Source organism: Schistocerca piceifrons, chromosome 3 (assembly GCF_021461385.2).
Source record: "Schistocerca piceifrons isolate TAMUIC-IGC-003096 chromosome 3, iqSchPice1.1, whole genome shotgun sequence".
Taxonomy (NCBI): domain Eukaryota; kingdom Metazoa; phylum Arthropoda; class Insecta; order Orthoptera; family Acrididae; genus Schistocerca; species Schistocerca piceifrons.
The window spans coordinates 283,984,587-284,004,294 of NC_060140.1; the positions used below are offsets into that span (position 1 = coordinate 283,984,587).

Sequence of the window (19,708 nt, forward strand, 5' to 3'; positions counted from 1 at the left end):
ACAAATGATGTTACATTTTATTTGTATGTTGTCACCTGGGGGTGATTAGTTTCTTAGCTGGTGTGCTTATTTACATTTACAGTTTCTTGTGTTGCTCTGATCTTTGGAACTGAAGGTATTTTAGTTACTAAAATTGTGTAGGAAAATGTCCATTTCCATTCTTGCTCTTGTTCTCAACTACTATGTGTATTTTAACTTGGGTCCTTACTTTCTAAGTAATCCCGTATATGCCTATTATTTCCAAACCATTAGTTTTTCGTGACTAGTGAATGTTACAGCAAGTGCTTTTATTTTGCTTTCTATGTGTATGCTGTCATCTGATAAGTAACCTTAATAAAATGATTCCAGTTTCATTTTGGAGAATTGCTTCTCTGTAACTAATGTTCTGTGTGAAGATCTTGACCAAAGCCACACTGCAAAATATGCATGATTTCGTGAATAAGTCGGTCTTGCATATTCCATAATGTAAATTGAATTAGAAATAGAGCAGAATTAAACACACGGTGGGATCCAGTCTATTTTAATTTTAATTTTAATTTTTGATGTGTACTTTCACTTACTAATGATGCAGAACTAGGCCTGCTACCAACCTCATGTAATAAAGGAAAAAAGTCTGTAATTGACATTTTATCATAAGGTGTACTACTTGTTTATTTCTGCTTGAAATTTGTTTGGTTTTTTTGTTTATAAATATCATTTGCACACACTGTGTTATTTACTGATGTTATTTTATTGGCAGTAAAATGATTTAAGTGAAATATGTAGATATTATAAAGTCATTATACTTTGCTTCAACAGTTGGTTGAAATTTGTAGGTATTTTGAAAAATTACACTCCTTGTAGGAATATTCATAAATTTGTATATTTCACAGGTAAAACACAATGTCTCGTTCAGCTTTCAACTGTTCCTGTGGCCGTATGTTATGGTTCTGGAAATGACACAAAGGAAGCACAATCATCAGCTGCAAAAAATGCGCTTGAGTATCTAAAGATCTTATCAAAAAAGTGAATAATTGCTTCATGAGGTGGTCACACAGTGTGCCCTCTGGGAGGTAATCAGGAGTCATGGATGTTAAAGAATTTTGATTGTCTGTAAATGGTATAGAGTGCACTTTGCTGTGATTGACCACCTCTTTGAAAGTTTTGTCCCATTGTTAATTATCTTGATATGATCTGTAAACCTCAAGTCGCTTTTTAATGCTAAAGACCGCTGCAAGTCGATGCAAGTAATTACTTGCGGCAGATCCTGAGCCGGGCCGTTCTGATCAGAAAATGCACCTACAAAACATTCTGTGAAGCAGTATACATAGAAAAACCTCCCAATAAATTCGCACAGGTCTTAACTGACAGTAATTTTTCACTATGTACTGTTTTCCAGAATTTGCCATTTTTGTTTGTTTCCCAGACCTTCATATGTGAGTGTATTTCCTGGTCGGAAAGGCCCCATTGAAGCGGAGAGGCAGTTTGTATCAGGTACAAAGAGTACAAGCTATACTTTGCATAGAATTAGTGGAATTTTCCAAATAAGAGTGGTCTGTTTAAATACTGGGTTTCAGATTGTGGTTATGATACGCTATACTGAAGTATTTACTCTTGGGTAGACTATATTGGACTAGAATTAAGGGTTTCAGTATAGCTGTAAGAGTACAGTTAAATTTTGATGCAATTTTGCCATTGAATTCTATGGTTATATCTTAAACAATTTGTTTTACTCTTGTAGAAGTATGTGACCATGTCAGGTAACAGTCCAGTAATTGTAGAGTTTTAAACTTAGAGAGTCTTGTAATGTGTTGTGATGTTTGTATAACAAGGAGTCTATGGCTTGAACTTCGGAAAACAGCATTATTTTAATGCAAAGTATAGAGGTTGTAATAATTCTTATTTAATCCTAATGTGAAATATTTATTTTCACTATATAAAAAAATGTTGGAAATTGTCTGTATTTCAGGAACATGATAAAGCAGGTTAAGTGCGTTACATTGATACACAAATTTTGATTATTTTTGTCCTTTGCATGTACTTTCATGAAACAGTTGTGGGGAAACTTTGTTTCATAAAGAAAGGCTACATGTGAGAAAGCAGTTTTTCTGAGTATGCATTTTCAGTGGAACAGCTGTAATGTTCAGGTATCTGTTACCAGTCTTAGCTGGTGTTAGAAGTGATGTGATTTATATCCAGAATCTGAGAAAAATTCTGTTGCTCACTAAGTTATTTTTACCCTATAAAACTGGGTGAGAACTTTGTATGGTTCATGGAATTTTTGTTTTGATACTAAAGGTACCTTTGATATTTTGTCTATTTGTGTTAACATAAAAATATGTTGCCAGTGTAAACACTTCAGCCTGCCTATACTTTTTAAGTGTTTGGTCTATTGACAGTGAATTTTGTTGACATTAAAACAACCACCTAATTTAAATGTTTATTTTCATTTTATTGTTTAAGGCATCAGTTGCCAAGGAAGTCTAAAGCTAAGAATACAATTACATTTTGATTATTAAATATAAACACAACATAACTGATGCTGTGAGGCAGCTGTAGACTGACAGTTGGAACTGTCAGCAGATTACATTTGTACAGAGGACATATTTAACGTGAGGGCTCATGCAAGGGCGTACTTTGGTGTCACTTTTGACAGCTTTTTTAATTTACTAAATTGATAATATGAGAATGGGGCAGTTGTCTGTGAAATTAAATTTAAAAATTGTCAGTTCCTGTATTGCTCCATGTTATGAGTAACTGGAATTTTTCAGTATTTGTTTGAGGTATTTTCAGAATTCACTGCAGTTAGTGAAAGTGGCATAATTATCTTTTATTATTTTCATGCTGTGATACAGTGCTGGTCATTATACATCACACCCTATTATATATTGAACATGTAGCACAATATTGTAATTGGGGTAAATAATGTGATAAATTGCAGTACCTAATTTTGTATAGTTCAACCAACCTTCAGAATTATTGTGAGTGCAAAGCATTGGATAGTTAATGCTTTTTGAAAAGAAAAGTTTTTTAAGTGACTTCCTTATGCATGTCTGTTATGGTTCTTTGTTTTTCCATTTACAGTCATTTGTGTTCAATGTGAATTATTATCCTAATGTATTTCAGTTGTCTTTGGACTAAGAAATACAGAAATAAAAATGTGAATTCCTATATAGTTTTGTCTTCTTTTTGTTTTGTTTTTTAGTTTGAGATATATTTCTGTTTTTAATGTTACACTTGAAAAAGATAGCCATTGGTTATTCAGTTCCTGGCATGATACTTTCATAACTTACAGCTTGTCTACTGTGCTTCTGTCACCAGTTGTATATATTTAACACTATCAACAAAATTTTTCTCATATTCTTTTTATGAGGAACAGTTTGAGATTTTTAACAATGCGTTTCATTCTTTGTTTGGATAACTTGTGATCAAGTGAATACACTGACCATATGTCCCCACTTTTATGTAGATTTGTTGATGTGGCTATTAGGCAGTTAAGGTAATTTGAATTTTGAGAAGTGTGCTGTTCATGACCTATGAGACATGGTAGATCAATGTTTTTCAATAGAGTATTATACATGTGACCATGATTTCAAAATAGTCTTGTCATCCCAGTGTTTTACCATCTGGTGTTCTTTGCCATGTAGCTTAAAAAGGGAAAATAATAGAAATCTGCATTTTTCCTATGGTAGAAAACTGTGAAATGACTATTTTTTAAAAGGAAATTAGTAACTGAGTTTTTCAAAAGCTATTTTTCACAAGAATTTCTAAAAAGTACCATGGTGGTGTCATGATACACAACTATTAAATCAGCTCAAGGGAGGTAGTGCCAACTTACCTACTCGTATAGTTGAGTAATTTCATTGGGTACAGCATGAAACCAATGTATAGAGCTACAGGTGAAGGAAGACCTTAGTGGCAGCAGTGGTGGAGGAGGATACTTTGGTATGGCAAAGCTGGCAGAGGAGATGACCCTTCTTTTTGGGGATAAATGTGAAGGGAATTACTGCCTTGTGGTGGAGTGGGAAACTCCAAAGGCTAAGGGTGATAACACTGACAGACAAATCTTTGGAAGTGATACGCTTTGCGAGCTAGTTTCGAAACAAATTGAGTTGCATACCATGACCAAAGAAGAGAACACAAAAGTTGATGTGTGACCCAAATAAAACCTGTCACATGCAACATAGTGACACTGACTGGTAAGAGAGAGGAATGTGTAGACTTCATAAAAAAGGGGAAAAATCAGTATATTTAGTCAGTGAAACCAAAAGGCAAGGACAAGGATCAAAAGAACTTGTTGGAGAACGATACCAAATATTCTGGTCAGGAGGAAACCAAGCCAAAAATACAATCTGTATAGTTATGGATCATCAAATGAAAAACAATGTAGTATATATAAAATGTGTTTCTGATTGGATTCCTCACATTGGACTAAAGTTGAATTCTTCCCAGAATATCAATATCATTCAGTGCTATGCGCCACAGGCTGGTTATGAAAGAGGAGGAGACGAAGAACAACAACGTGAGGAAAGAGTAAGAGGTGATATTATTTCCAAAGTCAGAACTGCAAGAGATGGGTAAGAGAATATTCTAGGGTCACATGAATGGCAGCCACAGAACTCGGAAGGTTACAGACACCTTGACTTCTGTGTAAGGAACACCTTTGTAGATATGAATAGAATGGAAACAGTGAATCTCTTATATTTTGATTGAGAAACAACTCCAAAATGGCTGATGAATGTTAAAATGATTCCTAGTTGTTCCCATGGAAAGTCATCACAGACTTGTCATTGGCTGCTTCAGACTCAATAAGCTAGAAGTAGTAAGAAGAGCACAGGAGAAAAAACTCAGGACATGGAAACTGAGGACAGTGATAAGTCATAGAGCTCCAAGACAAAGTACAGACTGCACTTCCAAAGGCAGATGCAAAAACAGTTGTGGAGGAATGGAAAGATATGAAATAAAATCTTGTTACTGTAAGTGAGAAGGTTTGTGGGCAACAACAACAACATCATACTGTTTATAAAATACTTCAGAGATCAGCTGGATCATAAGTAGTTGTACAGAATCATTAAGAATCGAGTAAGATTAGTTTTACAAAACAATGAGAAAAGTAGCTTAACAAATAGTGTGATGAATTGAGAGAGGATGTTAATGGAAATAAGAAAATTCTATACGGGATAAGAGATGAGAAGAAAGACACAAGGAACATTCAAAGTAGCTAACAGACAATAAGGATATCTCATCACAAGGATATAATTAAACCCAGTTGGAAGTCATACCCTGATCTGTTGTAAACTATGTAAAGTGTACATAAGAAGACAGTGGTGTATCACATTAATTTGACTCGGACAGTGGGACAGATGTAACTTTGAATGATGTTGAGTATGTCTGGAAATACATCAAAACTGGAAAATCAGCTGGTGAAACGATCAAAGCCATGGGAGTTGTGGGGAAAACAGTGGCTCTGCAGGCTCTCTTGAAAGATATGGAGAGAAGGGAAGGTACCTGCCGATTGGAAAAATAGCCATCATACCACCAATTATAAAGGATGATGATAGAAACAAATGCTGTAATTATAGATGTATCACTTTAACATCTCAAGCTGGTAAACTGTGTGAAAGGATTACAGAGAGACAAATCGTAGAAGAAAAACCTCTTGGAAGAACAATACAGAATCAGGAAGGAAGATCAACAACTGATTAAATTTTTGCTCTGTGTCAGTTAATGGAAAAACACACCAAAAAAAATTGACATCTGTGGTTAACGTTTCAGGATAGAAAGAAAGCGTTTGATGCTGTGAACAGGGAAAAGTTGAGGGAAACACTGAAGAAAATTGGAAAATAGGATGATTTAGTATAAAGGATCAAGAATTTGTAGGATGGCAGCCACAGAAAGGTCAAAACACATGTAGGAATGACCAACCTTTGACATGAAACCTGGGTTAATGCAAGGAGAAATTCTGTTACTGCAGTCCCTGGCAACTGAATCGACACTGCGAGCAGCAGCACCAGTGCATGATGGGAGTGGCGACTAGGTGGAGGTGAGGAGGAGGCTGGGGCGGGAAGGGGGAAGGATAGTAGGGTGGGGTGGGGTACAGTTAGGTGCTGCTGGGGAGCGTGCAGAGATGAGGTGAAGAGAGAGTAGGGCAGCTATGTGCAGTCAGGAGGTTAGGCGGTGGGCAGGGGAAAGTTTGGGGGGGGGGGGGGGGGTAGCAGAAAAGGAGAGAAGTAAAAAGACTGGATGTGATAGTGGAATGAGGGCTGTGTAGTGCTGGAATGGGAACAGGGAAAGGGCTGGATGGGTATGGACAATGACTAACGAAGGTTGAGGCCACGAGGGTTACGGGAACATAGGATATATTCCAAGGAAAGTTCTCATCAGTGCAATTCAGAAAAGCTCGTGGAACCGTCCATATGGCACAGGCTGTGAAGCAGTCATTGAAATGAAGGATGTTGTGTTGGGCAGTGCACTCTGAAACAGGGTGGTCCATTTGTTTCTCATCCACAGTTTGTTGGTGGCCATTTGTGCAGCCAGCCAGCTTGTTGGTTGTTATGTCCACATAGAATGCAGCTCAGTGGTTGCAGTGTAGCTTGTAGATCGCCTGACTGGTTTTACAGGTAGCCCTACCTTTGATGGGATAGGTGATGTTTGTGACTGGATTGGAGTAGTTGGTGGTGGGATGATGTATGGGACAGGTCTTACATCTAGGTATATGACAGGGATATGAGCCATGAAGTAAGGGGTAGGGTGCAGGGGTTGTGTAGGGACGAACAAGTATGTTGTGTAGGTTCTGTGGACAGCGATAAGGCCATGGGCATTAGGGATGTTAGTGTAAAGGGAGGTGGCATCAATAGTAACGAGGAGGACACCATGTGGCAAAGGGACAGGAATTGTGGAGTCGATGGAGGAAATGATTGGTATCTTTTATATAGGAGGCTAGGTTCCAGGTAATAGGTTGAACGTGTTGGTCCACGAGAGCAGAGATTCTTTCATTGGGGGCACAGTAACTGGTGTAGCTCCCTCTCATGTGAGAGGTAAATTGCTATACTTTTACTGGGATGTAATGATTTCTGAGAGTAGTCATTATTTTGCCCTGAACCCAGTTATTGTATGGAGATCTGTATTGAAAATTTCCTTTCAGAGACAAAAAGTAACCTTGATGAACTGATTATTATTATTATTATTATTATTATTACTGATTAAAGGAATTAGTTCTTTAGTCTCTCTAAGAAAAGAGTTTAGGTCTTTGAAATAAATAAATAACCAAACAGATCTTATTAGACAACGTTTACGTTCAGGGTATTGTGCATGGTACACTAGAGATCTGCTGCTGCATGCTGACTGTAGGCTGTACTCGATGTCTCTGCCCATCATCGAACTGCATGTTGCAACTGTAGGAATCTTAGTCTATGTTAACTATGGTACAATTCTCCTTTTTGTGGAAGCCTGTCTGCTGATGTGGATTTGTTTAAAAGTCTTTAAATTAATGACCGTATGGAGTTTGCAGGTTCGTGCTTCCACAGTCCAAAGAAATGTCTCGTAAGCATGCACAAATATTTGAAAATGTGGAACCATAAGATGGAGAATATTTTACACGATACACACCTTGTTTATGCTGCCGAGAAATTGATTTATTGGCTTATTATTCCCACACAAAATCAGAAAATGCCTTTCAATTAAAGATGGCAGTCTCGCAACGGTGCCGTAATATATTCGTCCATACTCACTAAGATCAGTTAACATCAAACCAAAGCTCTCTTATTTCAAGGAATAGAATGAGTGTTAATGATAATACTGCTTTCTCTTAGTCAGTTGCATGTGAGTATGCTTCAAATATCATCTTGTTCAGCCAAATATCCTTTACTCTCGCGTGACATGAAGCATCCTGGGTGGTTGGGTTTATGGACTTTAGTAAGCATGTAGAAGGTAGGAGTGCGGGGAGTGGTAGGGATGAGCAGAGGGGTGGACTCTGGGGAGAGGTTCTGGGATGTGCCTGAAGGACCTGAGGAGTGATTAGAGATCCTGCTGGATTTCTGGAATGGGGTCATTTTGGAAAGGTTTGTAGGTGGATGTATCTTACAGCTTGCGCAGTCCTTCTACCATGTAAAATTTGAGGTTCAAATCAATAGTGGTGGAACCTTTGTCTGCAGGTAGGATTATAAGGTCGCGATCAGTTTTTAGGAGGTGGACTGCAGTTCTTTCTGTGGATGTAAGGTTAGTTTGCATGTTGAGGGATTTGGGGAATGATGGTGAGGCAAGGTTCAAGATTAAGAAATCTGGAAACTTTGTGTACTTATTGGTGTAAAATATCATGGATTTTGGTCAATTTTTGTAATAGTATTGTAATAAATAAATAAATATCATGTGACTAGGGCCTCCCGTCGGGTAGACCGTTCGCCGGGTGCAAGTCTTTCGATTTGATGCCACTTTGGCGACTTGTGCGTCGATGGGGATGAAATGATGATGATTAGGACAACACAACACCCAGTCCCTGAGTGGAGAAAATCTCCGATCGAGCCGGTAATTGAACCTGGACCCTTAAGATTGACATTCTGTCGCGCTGACCACTCAGCTACCGGAAGTGGACTGTATTGTAATTATATTTATTTTAATTAAATCGAGTGTAATGTCCTGCACAAATAATTTGAAACTCTAAAACTAATTTAAATGACCATAGTTTCCATGTAAATTATTCTAAAATTATGGAAAATTAATTGCGCATACCTCATAAACTGAGGTTTAATATAAGGTAAAAATTATTGGGAAAAAATACGTATGTGTTTTTTATTTAATTGATTTTTAAAGAGGAAAAATTCAACATTTTTCTCGGTGTTTCCCCTTCTGAAATGCGATTTCTTTTACTTGTTCTTCAAACAGCACACATCTTACAGAAAAAAAATTTAAGAAGGAGAAATGATAGGATATAATATTTTCTTTAGAAAACTGAAAAGGGGAAAAACAAGCAGAACATCTTCTTTGAATGAAGCTGTATAATAGCAAACAGAAGAGTTTCTTCAGTCCTAAATTTTGTCTCTTAACAGGATACATTTACAAAAAATATATTATAATATTAAGTACTCGGGGAAAGACAATGACATGCCACAAAATGTAAATTTATTCAGGAGAGTGCATTGTAAGTTGTGATTACCTGTCTTGGTATACATATGTATATGTCAAAAATGTGGCTTCTCACTATCTAGCTCCAAGCCCATCATACACATTGTTTAGATATTTCACTCACCAGAACCTAGTGACTGCAAACAAATAAACTCAACTTACATATCAGTGCAATAATTACACCCAATTAGGCATGTTATAAGTCAACTGTCAATCATTTTTTACAATAAAACCACAAACCACTTAGCAATATTGTGATCTGTAATGGGTCTTATTGCACATTCGTTTTAAATAAGGACAATTTTGCTTCCACCATTTTAAAAGAGCCATTACTTAGAGTATGCCTAGTCATTCTGTTGATCTGTACCTGATATAAAGTATGGGGAAATGGAAAATTTATAGTGTCATTTTCAGACCAGTAAAAGGATAATGGCCCATGTGAATGCATAAATCTAATTGCTGCATCACTTTCCTCATTATTCACTTTCAAAACAATACCTAGATACCAGAAGGAATCATACAAATGAGCAACATAGCAATCATGAGGCACATGAACTTCAGGCACTTTGAGAGAAATAAAAACCGACACTGAAGCTGGTATCACAGCTTAAGCATTTGGCTCTAAACTGGGTTGCTTAAAGTGTTAAGAACTGGTGCATGGGTCTAGTTCCAGGAACAGTTCTTGCAGATGAAAAACATGCAGAAAGACAACTACGAACTTCAGCCAGCTCCTGTTTTGAAATAAAGAAAACTTATACTTCTTTCAGGTTTTCTTGACAAAATTGAAAAACATGCACATCACTAAGTATTTGACCAAGTATATGACCAAGTGCATATAATTTTGAAGTCATGTCCATGACTGCATATACTCGAAAATTCTCACAGTTTTTGTACTGTGCAGCATAACCGTCGGTGAAATATACGGTATAACTTGAAGGAAATTCAAGTTCTTGTCCCAAGAAATGCAATACAGTCTTCTGCGTTTGATAAACCATACCTACATCATACTCTGAATCGTCAGATAAAATGCAGAGGCATTTAGACTACAAACTTCAGTCTTTCTTATATAGTACACACAAACTGTGTGAAGAGTACAACTACCATTATTCCAGTGATAACCTTATGCACTGTTTTGCACAACAAAGGTGAAACTTTCACTGAAGTCCATCAACAACAAAGCAGATCCCTCTTGAAGAATTTTTCTTGTTTTCAAATAATTACACTGACATTTTGCAATGAAGGAATGAGGTGCAAGTTTCTCTACCTCCTGTACCAGCCAATTCACAAATTTCTGACAGTGTATTTACTTGAAGAATCAAATTCATCCTGTCTGTTGAAGGCCACTGGCTGTATTGAACTCCTTCATCAGGCTTAAAATCTTGTATCCGATTTTGCAAGTATTCCTTAGGTAGGGATGTAGGAGGACATTTGCCAGAGAGACGAAGCATACAGGTTCTGTGATTAATGTTGCAAGTTATTACTCACTTTAGATCTTGGTAGGTTTTTTTAGATTAATTACAGTATAGCAATTGAACATTTTGATGAAGAAATTCTGGTCATATGTAAAGTACACAAGCGGCAAGATGCAGTCAATACCTTTGCTGCGCAGTGCCGATTGTACTGTTACCGATGCACTGTGCTGCTAAAGCGGAGTTATTGAACGTAGTTTTCCGAAATTCCTTCACCAGGGAAGACGAATGGAATATTCCAGAATTTGAAACACGAACAGCTGGTAGCATGAGTTTCTTAGAAGTAGATACCTTACAGGTTGCGAAGCAACTCAAATCGCTTGATACGGGCAAGTCTTCAGGTCCAGGTTGTATACCGATTAGGTTCCTTTCAGATTACGCTGATACAGTTGCTCCCTACTTACAAGGGAACCTCCCCATCACACCCCCCTCAGATTTAGTTATAAGTTGGCGCAGTGGATAGGCCTTGAAAAACTGAACACACAGCAATCGAGAAAACAGGAAGAAGTTGTGTGGAACTGTGAAAAAATAAGCAAAATATACAAACTGAGTAGTCCATGTGCAACATAGGCAACTTCAAGGATTATGTGAGCTCAGGAGCGCCGTGGTCCCGTGATTAGCCTGAGCATCTGCGGAACAAGAGGTCCTTGGTTCAATTCTTGCCTCGAGTGAAAAGTTTACTTTCTCTATTTTCGCAAAGTTATGATCTGTCTGTTTGTTCATTGAGTTCTCTGTTCACTGTAATAAGTTTAGTGTCTGTGTTTTGCGACCGCACCACAATACCGTGCGATTAGTATAAGAAAGGACGTGCCTCTCCAATGGGAACTGAAAACATTTGATCGCAAGGTCATAGGTCAACCGATTCCTCCACAGGAAAACACGTCTGATATATTCTATACGACACTGGTGACGGCATGTGCGTCACATGACAGGAATATGTTGTCGACCCACCAACTTGTACACTTGGCGAATGGGTAAAAAGATTCTTCTGCCTTGCTGGATTTAGGTTTTCTTGTGGATGTGATAATCACTCCCAAAAAAGTGATGAAAACATAAGAGTTTGTCACATAAACTGGAAATAAAAAATTAAACTTTTCACTTGAAGGAAGGCTTGAACTGAGGACCTCTAGCTCCGCAGCTGCTTACGCTAACCACGGGACCACGGCGCTTATGAGCTCACTTTCTCCTTCATGTTGCCTATCTTGCACATGGACTACTCAGTTTGTATATTTTGCTTATTTTTTCATACTTTTACACAACTTCTTCCTGTTTTCTCGATTGATCTGTGTTCAGTTTTTCAAGGCCTATCCACTTCCCAACTTATAACTAAATCTGAGGGGGGTGCGATGGGAAGGTTCCCTTGTTAGCAATCATATACAACCGCTTGCTCACCGATAGATCTGTACCTACAGATTGGAAAATTGCGCAGGTCAAACCAGTGTTTAAGAAGGGTAGTAGGAGTAATCCATCGAACTACAGACCTATATCATTGACGTTGGTTTGCAGTAGAGTTTTGGAGCATATACTGTATTCAAACATTATGAATCCCCTCGAAGGGAATGATCTATTGATACGTAATCAGCATGGTTTCAGAAAACATCGTTCTTGTGCAACGCAGCTAGCTCTTTATTCGCTCGAAGTAATGGCCACTATCGATGGGGGATCTCAAGTTCATTCCGTATTTCTAGATTTCTGGAAAGCTTTTGACACCGTTCCTCACAAGCGACTTCTAATCAAGCTGCGGGCCTATGGGGTATCGTCTCAGTTGTGCGACTGGATTCGTGATTTCCTATCAGGAAAGTCGCAATTCGTAGTAATAGACGGCAAATCATCGAGTAAAACTGAAGTGATCTCAGGTGTTCCCCAGGGACGCGTCCTGGGACCTCTGCTGTTCCTGATCTATATAAATGACCTGGGTGACAATCTGAGCAGTTCTCTTAGGTTGTTCGCAGATGATGCTGTAATTTACCGTTCAGTAAGGTCATCCAAAGACCAGTATCAGTTGCAAAGCGATTTAGAAAAGATTGCTGTATGGTGTGGCAGGTGGCAGTTGACGCTAAATAACGGAAAGTATGAGATAATCCAAATGAGTTCCAAAAGAAATTCGTTGGAATTCGAGTACTCGATAAATAGTAAAATTCTCAACACTCTCAATTCAACTAAGTACCTGGGTGTTAAAATTATGAACAACTTCAGTTGGAAAGACCACATAGATAATATTGTGGGGAAGGCGAGCCAAAGGTTGCGTTTCATTGGCAGGACACTTAGAAAATGCAACAAGTCCACTAAAGAGACAGCTTACACTACACACGTTCGTCCTCTGTTAGAATATTGCTGCACGGTGTGGTATCCTTACCAGGTGGGATTGACGGAGGACATCGAAAGGGTGAAAAAAAGGGCAGCTAGTTTTGTATTATCACGTAATAGGGGAGAGAGTGTGGCAGATATGGTATGCGGAATGGAAGTCATTAAAGCAAAGACGTTTTTCGTCGCGGCGAGATCTATTTACGAAATTTCAGTCACCAACTTTCTCTTCCGAATGCGAAAATACTTTGTTGAGCCCAACCTACATATACCCCCGCCGGCGAAACATTGCACTTGACAGTTCGCTTTTTGTCTAGTTAGGTTGGCTATACTGTAATAGCGATGTTGCAACAGCAGCCTCTATACACACAGCAGACGATACAGTTTTCCGTCCCGTCTCGTAAATGCAAGCGATTGAGCAATTACAGTGTATATAAAAACTCGTTTTTAGTTGTACTACAATGACAGGAAGTAAGCAACCGTATAATAATGCATATAAAAGCATAACAATGCGCACCCTTTCGATAACGGAGCAAAGAAATACCAAAAAAAAAACAAGCATCTGACGACTGGTACTTTAAAATCAATAACGTACGTAGCTTACAAAATAAATAATAACCGAGATTGCAATAAATAACCAATATTAGTAATTTTTCACTCACCAATTTACAGCGATAATGGCGCAATTCCATCCAGCTCGCCATCGTCACTGTTGTCCGACTCATCGCCAAAACCGTCTTCATCGTCGTCATCAGCAAGACAAATCATTAATTGTTCATGGGCACTGATAATGCCTTCTATTGTCTGGGCTGCTCGTATAAGCTTCTCGACGTGCTCTACTTTTTTTCTCCATGAGGCTGCATCCACAGTCACAAGAGCTTCACGCAACAGCTTTTCCACCTCTGTTATTGTAAAGGACTTGTTGTTGTTCCTTACATACATTTTTACATCACTCCATATTAACTCAATAGGGTTGAAATGGCAGTGATATGGTGGCAGCCTTATTACAGTATGACCCTGCTCCTTGGCAATTTCGTCTACTACATATGTAGGTGTCGTAGGCTTATTTTCTTTAACAAGAGAATATAACAGAACCTTTGTCATACTCATATCCGCTGCAATATTTCGAGCCTGTAACCACTGCACCATAACTTCTTTTCGATCATTTGTGGTTGGGGCTTTGTTCTGTATCACCGAATGATATGGCGCATTGTCCATTACAATTGTTGTAGGGACAGGAAATTGTTTTAAAAGGTTCCTGAACCACTCAACAAATCGTGTGTGATCCATATCTTCATGGTAATCACCAGTCTTTTTTGATCTAAAAACTAAAAGTGCGTCAGGGACAAAACCACTGGAGGAGCCTGCATGGACCACAATTAATCTAGCTCCTCTTCCCGTCGGCTGATGGCTGCTACTGCTGGGTGTGTTATCCGTCCAACATTTATTCACAGCTTCCCCAGCATTAACCCACGTTTCGTCTAGCCAAATTATGGAATGAATGTCTCTGCCCACAATTTTGTGCAAGAAAATGCTACGAGCGGTAACAATATGTGCCCTCTCTAACAGTACTTTGCGTCCGTCTAGCGTTTTGTAACGGAAACCCATTTTTTTTAGCACAATTTTTAGTGATGTTTTACCACCCCTGAAGAGTTCACTTTCTTTTAAAGAGATTAATAACTTGGCTACAGTCGGATACTCTTTTCTGCTGTAGTAAGCATAAACATGCCTACGAATTGCATCTGTCTGGAAAGAATCTGAATCTGTGATAGGACTAGGCCGCTTTTTCTTCTTTCCCGGGGTTGATAAAAATGTATTATTTGATCCAGACAGCTCGGAATCATTACGGCTCACTTCAGTATCTTCCAAGTTTTGTAGTAATACTCCCTTACTTACTACGGTTCTTGCACTAACACCAAGAGTTTTCGACGTACGTTCCACCACTTTGTCGGCAGAAATTGATGGCTGTCCATGAGTGCTTACGTAGTTTTTCTCCTGCTCGTAAAACTCACGAGTTCTGCGTAGTAACTCCAGTGCCTGGCTGTTTAGCGGCACCCCTCGACGCAAAGGATTGTCACTAGGTGAACGAAGTCTTTTCGGTGGCATTTTCCAAGTATGTACACTCACAATGTAACAAAAGTCACAACGATATAGCACACAGTACAACGAAAGCACACGGTAAACAACATACAATTCACGTTGTATACACATCCACTAAACAAAGCCGGCAACGCGGGAACTTTGACGTCACAGCACGTGAGTAACAGCTGTGCTCACTGCGCTGTGATTGGCTGGCACCCCACGCTGAACGCCTAGCGCCTATCGTTCTTCACTTGTTACTCTGTTACGCTGCCAACTTCATACGCAAACGTCAAGTGCAATGTTTCAGCGGCCCGGGTATAGGTGGGAATGATCATCAAAATAAAATAACAGAAATCAGAGCTCGAACAGAAAGGTTTAGGTGTTCGTTTTTCCCGCGCGCTGTTCGGGAGTGGAATGGTAGGGAGATAGTATGATTGTGGTTCGATGAACCCTCTGCCAAGCACTTAAATTTGAATTGCAGAGTAATCATGTAGATGTAGATGAATGGTGCACACACATAGAAGGGGCGTTTGAAAAGTCCGTGCAAAGGCCGAGAGATGTGACCACCGGCGCGTATCGAGGTCATGTTTAGTTAGTAGCATCTTTGGAAAGAACGCACACCAAGTTTCAGTCATACTTGTCTATTTCTTTGTGTTTGTCATTTGTGTGAATCAAGAAAGTCGAGCGATTGTCAAAATTGGACGAAAAAGAATTTCGTCTGGTGATTAAACATTACTTTATGAAAGGAGACTAAAGAGAAGCTTGATAAACATTACAGCGACTCTGCACCTTCGATTAGAACAGATTATAAGTGGTTTCAATATTATCGGAGTGGCCATATTGGCACAAGTGATGCCGAACGTTCTCGATGCCCTGTGGAGGTTACGACTTCATAAATCATTGATAAAGTCCATGATATGGTGATGGATGATGGAAGAGTTAAGGTGCGTGAGATTGCTAGTGCTGTGGGCATCTCAAATGAATGGGTACATAATATTTTGCGTAACATTTGGACATGAGAAAGCTATCCGCAAAATGGGTTCCGCGATTGCTCACGTTTGACCAAAAACGGAATCGTGTGAAATGTTGCAAGGATGGTTTGCAGCTGTTCAGGAAGAGTCTACAGGACTTTAAGTGTCGTTTCGTCACTGTGGATGAAACATTGATACATTACAATACTCCTGACACCAAAGAACAATCTAAACAATGGGTTACCAAGGGACAATCAGCAGCAAAAAATGCGAAGACCATTCCTTTGCCGGAAAGGTTATGGCGACTGTCTTTGGGGATTCGCAAGGGCAATCCTCATCGACTATCTGGAAAAGGGTAAAAATATTACAGGTGCATTTTATTCATCGTTATTGGACCGTTTGCAAACTGAGCTGCAAGAAAAACGCCGGCAATTGGACAGCAAAAAAGTCCTTTTCCATAACGACAATGCACCAGCACACACCTCAGCATTTGTGGTCGTAAAATTAATGGAAATATGATTCCAACTCGTTTCACATCTCCCCTATTCTCCAGACTTGGCTCCCTCAGACTACTATTTGTTCCTCAATTTGTAGAAATGGCTGGCGGGACAAAGATTTTATTCAAAGGAGGAGGTGATTGCAGCAACTAATAGCTATTTTGCAGACTTGGACAATTCCTATCATTCGGAAGAGATCAACAAATTAGAATAGCATTGGACGAAGTGTATAAGTCTAAAAGGAGACTGTTGAAAAATAAAAAAAAAGGTTTACCCCAAACACGTAAGTAGTTTTTATTTTTGCGCGGACTTTTCAAATGCCCCTCGTACAGAATGAGTACCAGATGCTCCAGCTAATACACAATGCTTCAGCCGAAGATGAGCAAATGCAGAAAAGCATACTTTGTTTTCAGGAAATTTCTGTTTGTATAGAGTGCACGTTCAATTAAATTACTTAAAATCAGTTATTTCTGTTCATGTAAATTTTTCGTTGTGCTCACTTTGTCTTTCTTTCCTGGCATTATTCTAGAGTTTTCATCATCAAAATCGAATTTATTTACTCTGTCAACCTTTTCCAGTGGTAGTACATTTCCCCTTTTCTATTCAGGCAGCGATAAACTTCCATTTCGTTTCAGAAGAATACATGCCAGATGTACCAAATATTCAGACTTGAAAGAAACACTTTACCTACTTTTTGTCGAGCCCAAGCCTCTGGCACAAGAGTCAAAAGTTGACTTTGTTGGATCTTGCTCACTCTCGCTTGTAGGGTGCTTAAAGCATGCTGTGTTCTCGGAATGCTATACAACGATTCAAACAAATAACATTAGTAGTTTTATTTCTGTAAAACATATTGACAATACTTGGGAGTTATATCGGTGTCACAAGTGACATGCAAACAGTAATAATCTTCGCTACATACGAAGTCCAAGTAAGCACTTGATATAGATCACTACAATCTGGTCTTGCAGCACGCTCCGCATATACGTTCCACTAATGTCCTTATACTGAGCCGATCTGAGCCGCCGAGGTAGGCTGGAGCGGCGCTTATATTCACTATTGCAGAGTTCGCTCCTGGCGCGGCGTGGTCCTTGTCAATGGGCTATTGGCTGACATTTCCGCACTGCTTTCTCTGTCATGCGTTCCTCATCTGCTGCAGGGGATGTCAAGCTTCAGCTGTACCCCACCATCCAGCCTGCACTCTGGCGGAAACATCCTCCGGAAAACAACGGGAAGGGTACGCTTCCATCTTCTGCTGCCATGAACCAGATGAAGGCGGCAACTGCTGTGGTGTAGGTGGGTCCAGCTCCATTGGCAGGACGAGAGGAGGTGGAGGAAGCGAAGGCTCCATTTCCATGGGCTCATCCCGCGGTGTCGTGATGACACCCTCTGGTGGCTGCTGCGGCCGTGCTGCCCTCTGGAGCCATGAATCTGGGAAAGAGAGACTGAAGGATGATCACGTACATGACAAAGTTGATTTTGATGGTAGCGCTGCAAGCCATCTGGACCTGAAAGAAGATACATGCAAGAGCCTAGTCGACGGACGATCTCGACTCGCACCCACCGTCTGCTGCCGCTAAGAACCTTGTGAAAGACAATATCATGTGGCGCGAAGCGATACCGTCGGGCCTGCCTTTGGCCCCGGATGCTGAGCAGGGTGGAGCAGAGTGCAATGGTGGCGGCTTTGAAGCAATTCCGCCGGCGATGGTCCATCTCGTGGGTGCGAACGATATGAGGCAAGAAACAGTTGCAAGTCTTGTTGCCTGGTTCCACTTCGCCGTTTGACTCTGGATGGAACATTGCACTAGTTAGATTCTGTATGCATCTGTGTTCACAGAACGTTTCAAATTCATGTGACGTGGACTGAGGGCCATTGTCTGACACTATGACTTCAGGTAAGCCTTCTAGGCAAAAAATCGATGACAATACCTGATTCATGCTACGTGACATTCTAGAGTTCATGGGCACAGCAAAAGGAAACTCGATATACGAGTTAACCACAATCAACCAACGAGTCCAACAGTAAGGCTCAAAGTTTTCAGCTTGCTAAAATACACTTTGAGCAGACTTAACCGTTTCAGATGTGGCGTGGGAAGAAATGCTTCGAGACTTCATAAATGGTGTTGAGTGGACACCCCATACTGTGACTGTGCTGATGTTCCGCAAACAATGGAGCATATAGCAGTGGACTGCCCCCTCCGTGCCTTCCCTGGAAATCTAGTGGATTTGAACCTGGTTACTTCCGAAGTGGATTGGATCAATGACTTAGATGTAAAGATCTAAACTGTATTTCAATGTGTCTTTGGTACTGTATTTTGTGATTGTTATGTATCATACGGTAAATAAATGACAAACCCATCGAGTGTTCCAAAAGGGTCCCGCAAAGTCTATGTGCACACGTTGCTATGGCGATTGCGACGTAGGCCAAGAAAAGAATTTTTGCGGCAGAGCGGACTGATTTTCCACACATGCGTGACACTGTGACGTCATCTATTCTATTTGGTGTCCATACCCTGCCAAGTACAGTGTCAACGCGCTAACTGTTTCGTACGACCAATCCCCCAGTGTCCTTGGTGAAGTAACTGCAACACTTCTCTCTGCAAAGCTTTAGGGATCAACACACATGACTGTCCTCTGTCACTTTGAACAAGAATCACACCTTGCTGTACAGCGAGGTTATGCTATCGGGCAAAGTATCGGCGCCTGACAAGAGTTTTTTATGCTATTCAATGAGTGAGGTCAAGTTGTGCGAATGTAGTTGAGCAAAACGTTCAAATCTGGATCAGCGTCGGTGGGCTGTGCAATTTTCTAATAGTTCAACGAAAAAGACTGAAGCAATTCAGAATCCTGAGCGTAGATGTGACAACAAGATGCAGCAGAATCGTCAAAGTTTGTACCAGGGCCAAGAGGAAGACGTGAAAGTGTGTCCGCGTTACCATGTTGAGCTGTCGGACGATACACAATCTAGTACTGGTATTGAGACAACAACAAAGTCCACCTTTTTTTCAATTTTTGGACAGTTCATATAGGTTTCGTCGGATGAAACAAGGGCTGCAAAGGCTTTTGATCCGTTACCAAGTAGAATTTTCTGCCATACAAATAGTGGTGGAATTTGGTGACACCATACACAATAGTCAAAGCCTCCTTTTCAATTTGTGAATAGTTACACTGAGCTTTGGACAACACTTTTGAGGCGAAAGCAATAGACCTGTCTTTATCACCAATTCTGTGCAAAAGCACTGCACCGATTCCGTAAGAGGAAGCTTCAACAGGTTTGTCAAGATCAAAG

General features: G+C 39.9%; 1 protein-coding gene across 2 annotated transcripts in view; it reads left to right on the forward strand.

The window, feature by feature from the left end:
* Positions 1-3,150, forward strand: part of LOC124787829 (RISC-loading complex subunit tarbp2) — a 163,687-nt gene extending 160,537 nt beyond the window's left edge. For both annotated transcript variants that reach the window (XM_047254764.1, XM_047254765.1), the window contains one exon: positions 873-3,150. In XM_047254764.1, coding sequence (XP_047110720.1) covers positions 873-1,009 — 137 coding nt within the window. In that variant the 3' untranslated portion in view covers positions 1,010-3,150. The remainder of the gene's footprint in view (positions 1-872) is intronic.
* Positions 3,151-19,708: the final 16,558 nt, after the last annotated feature.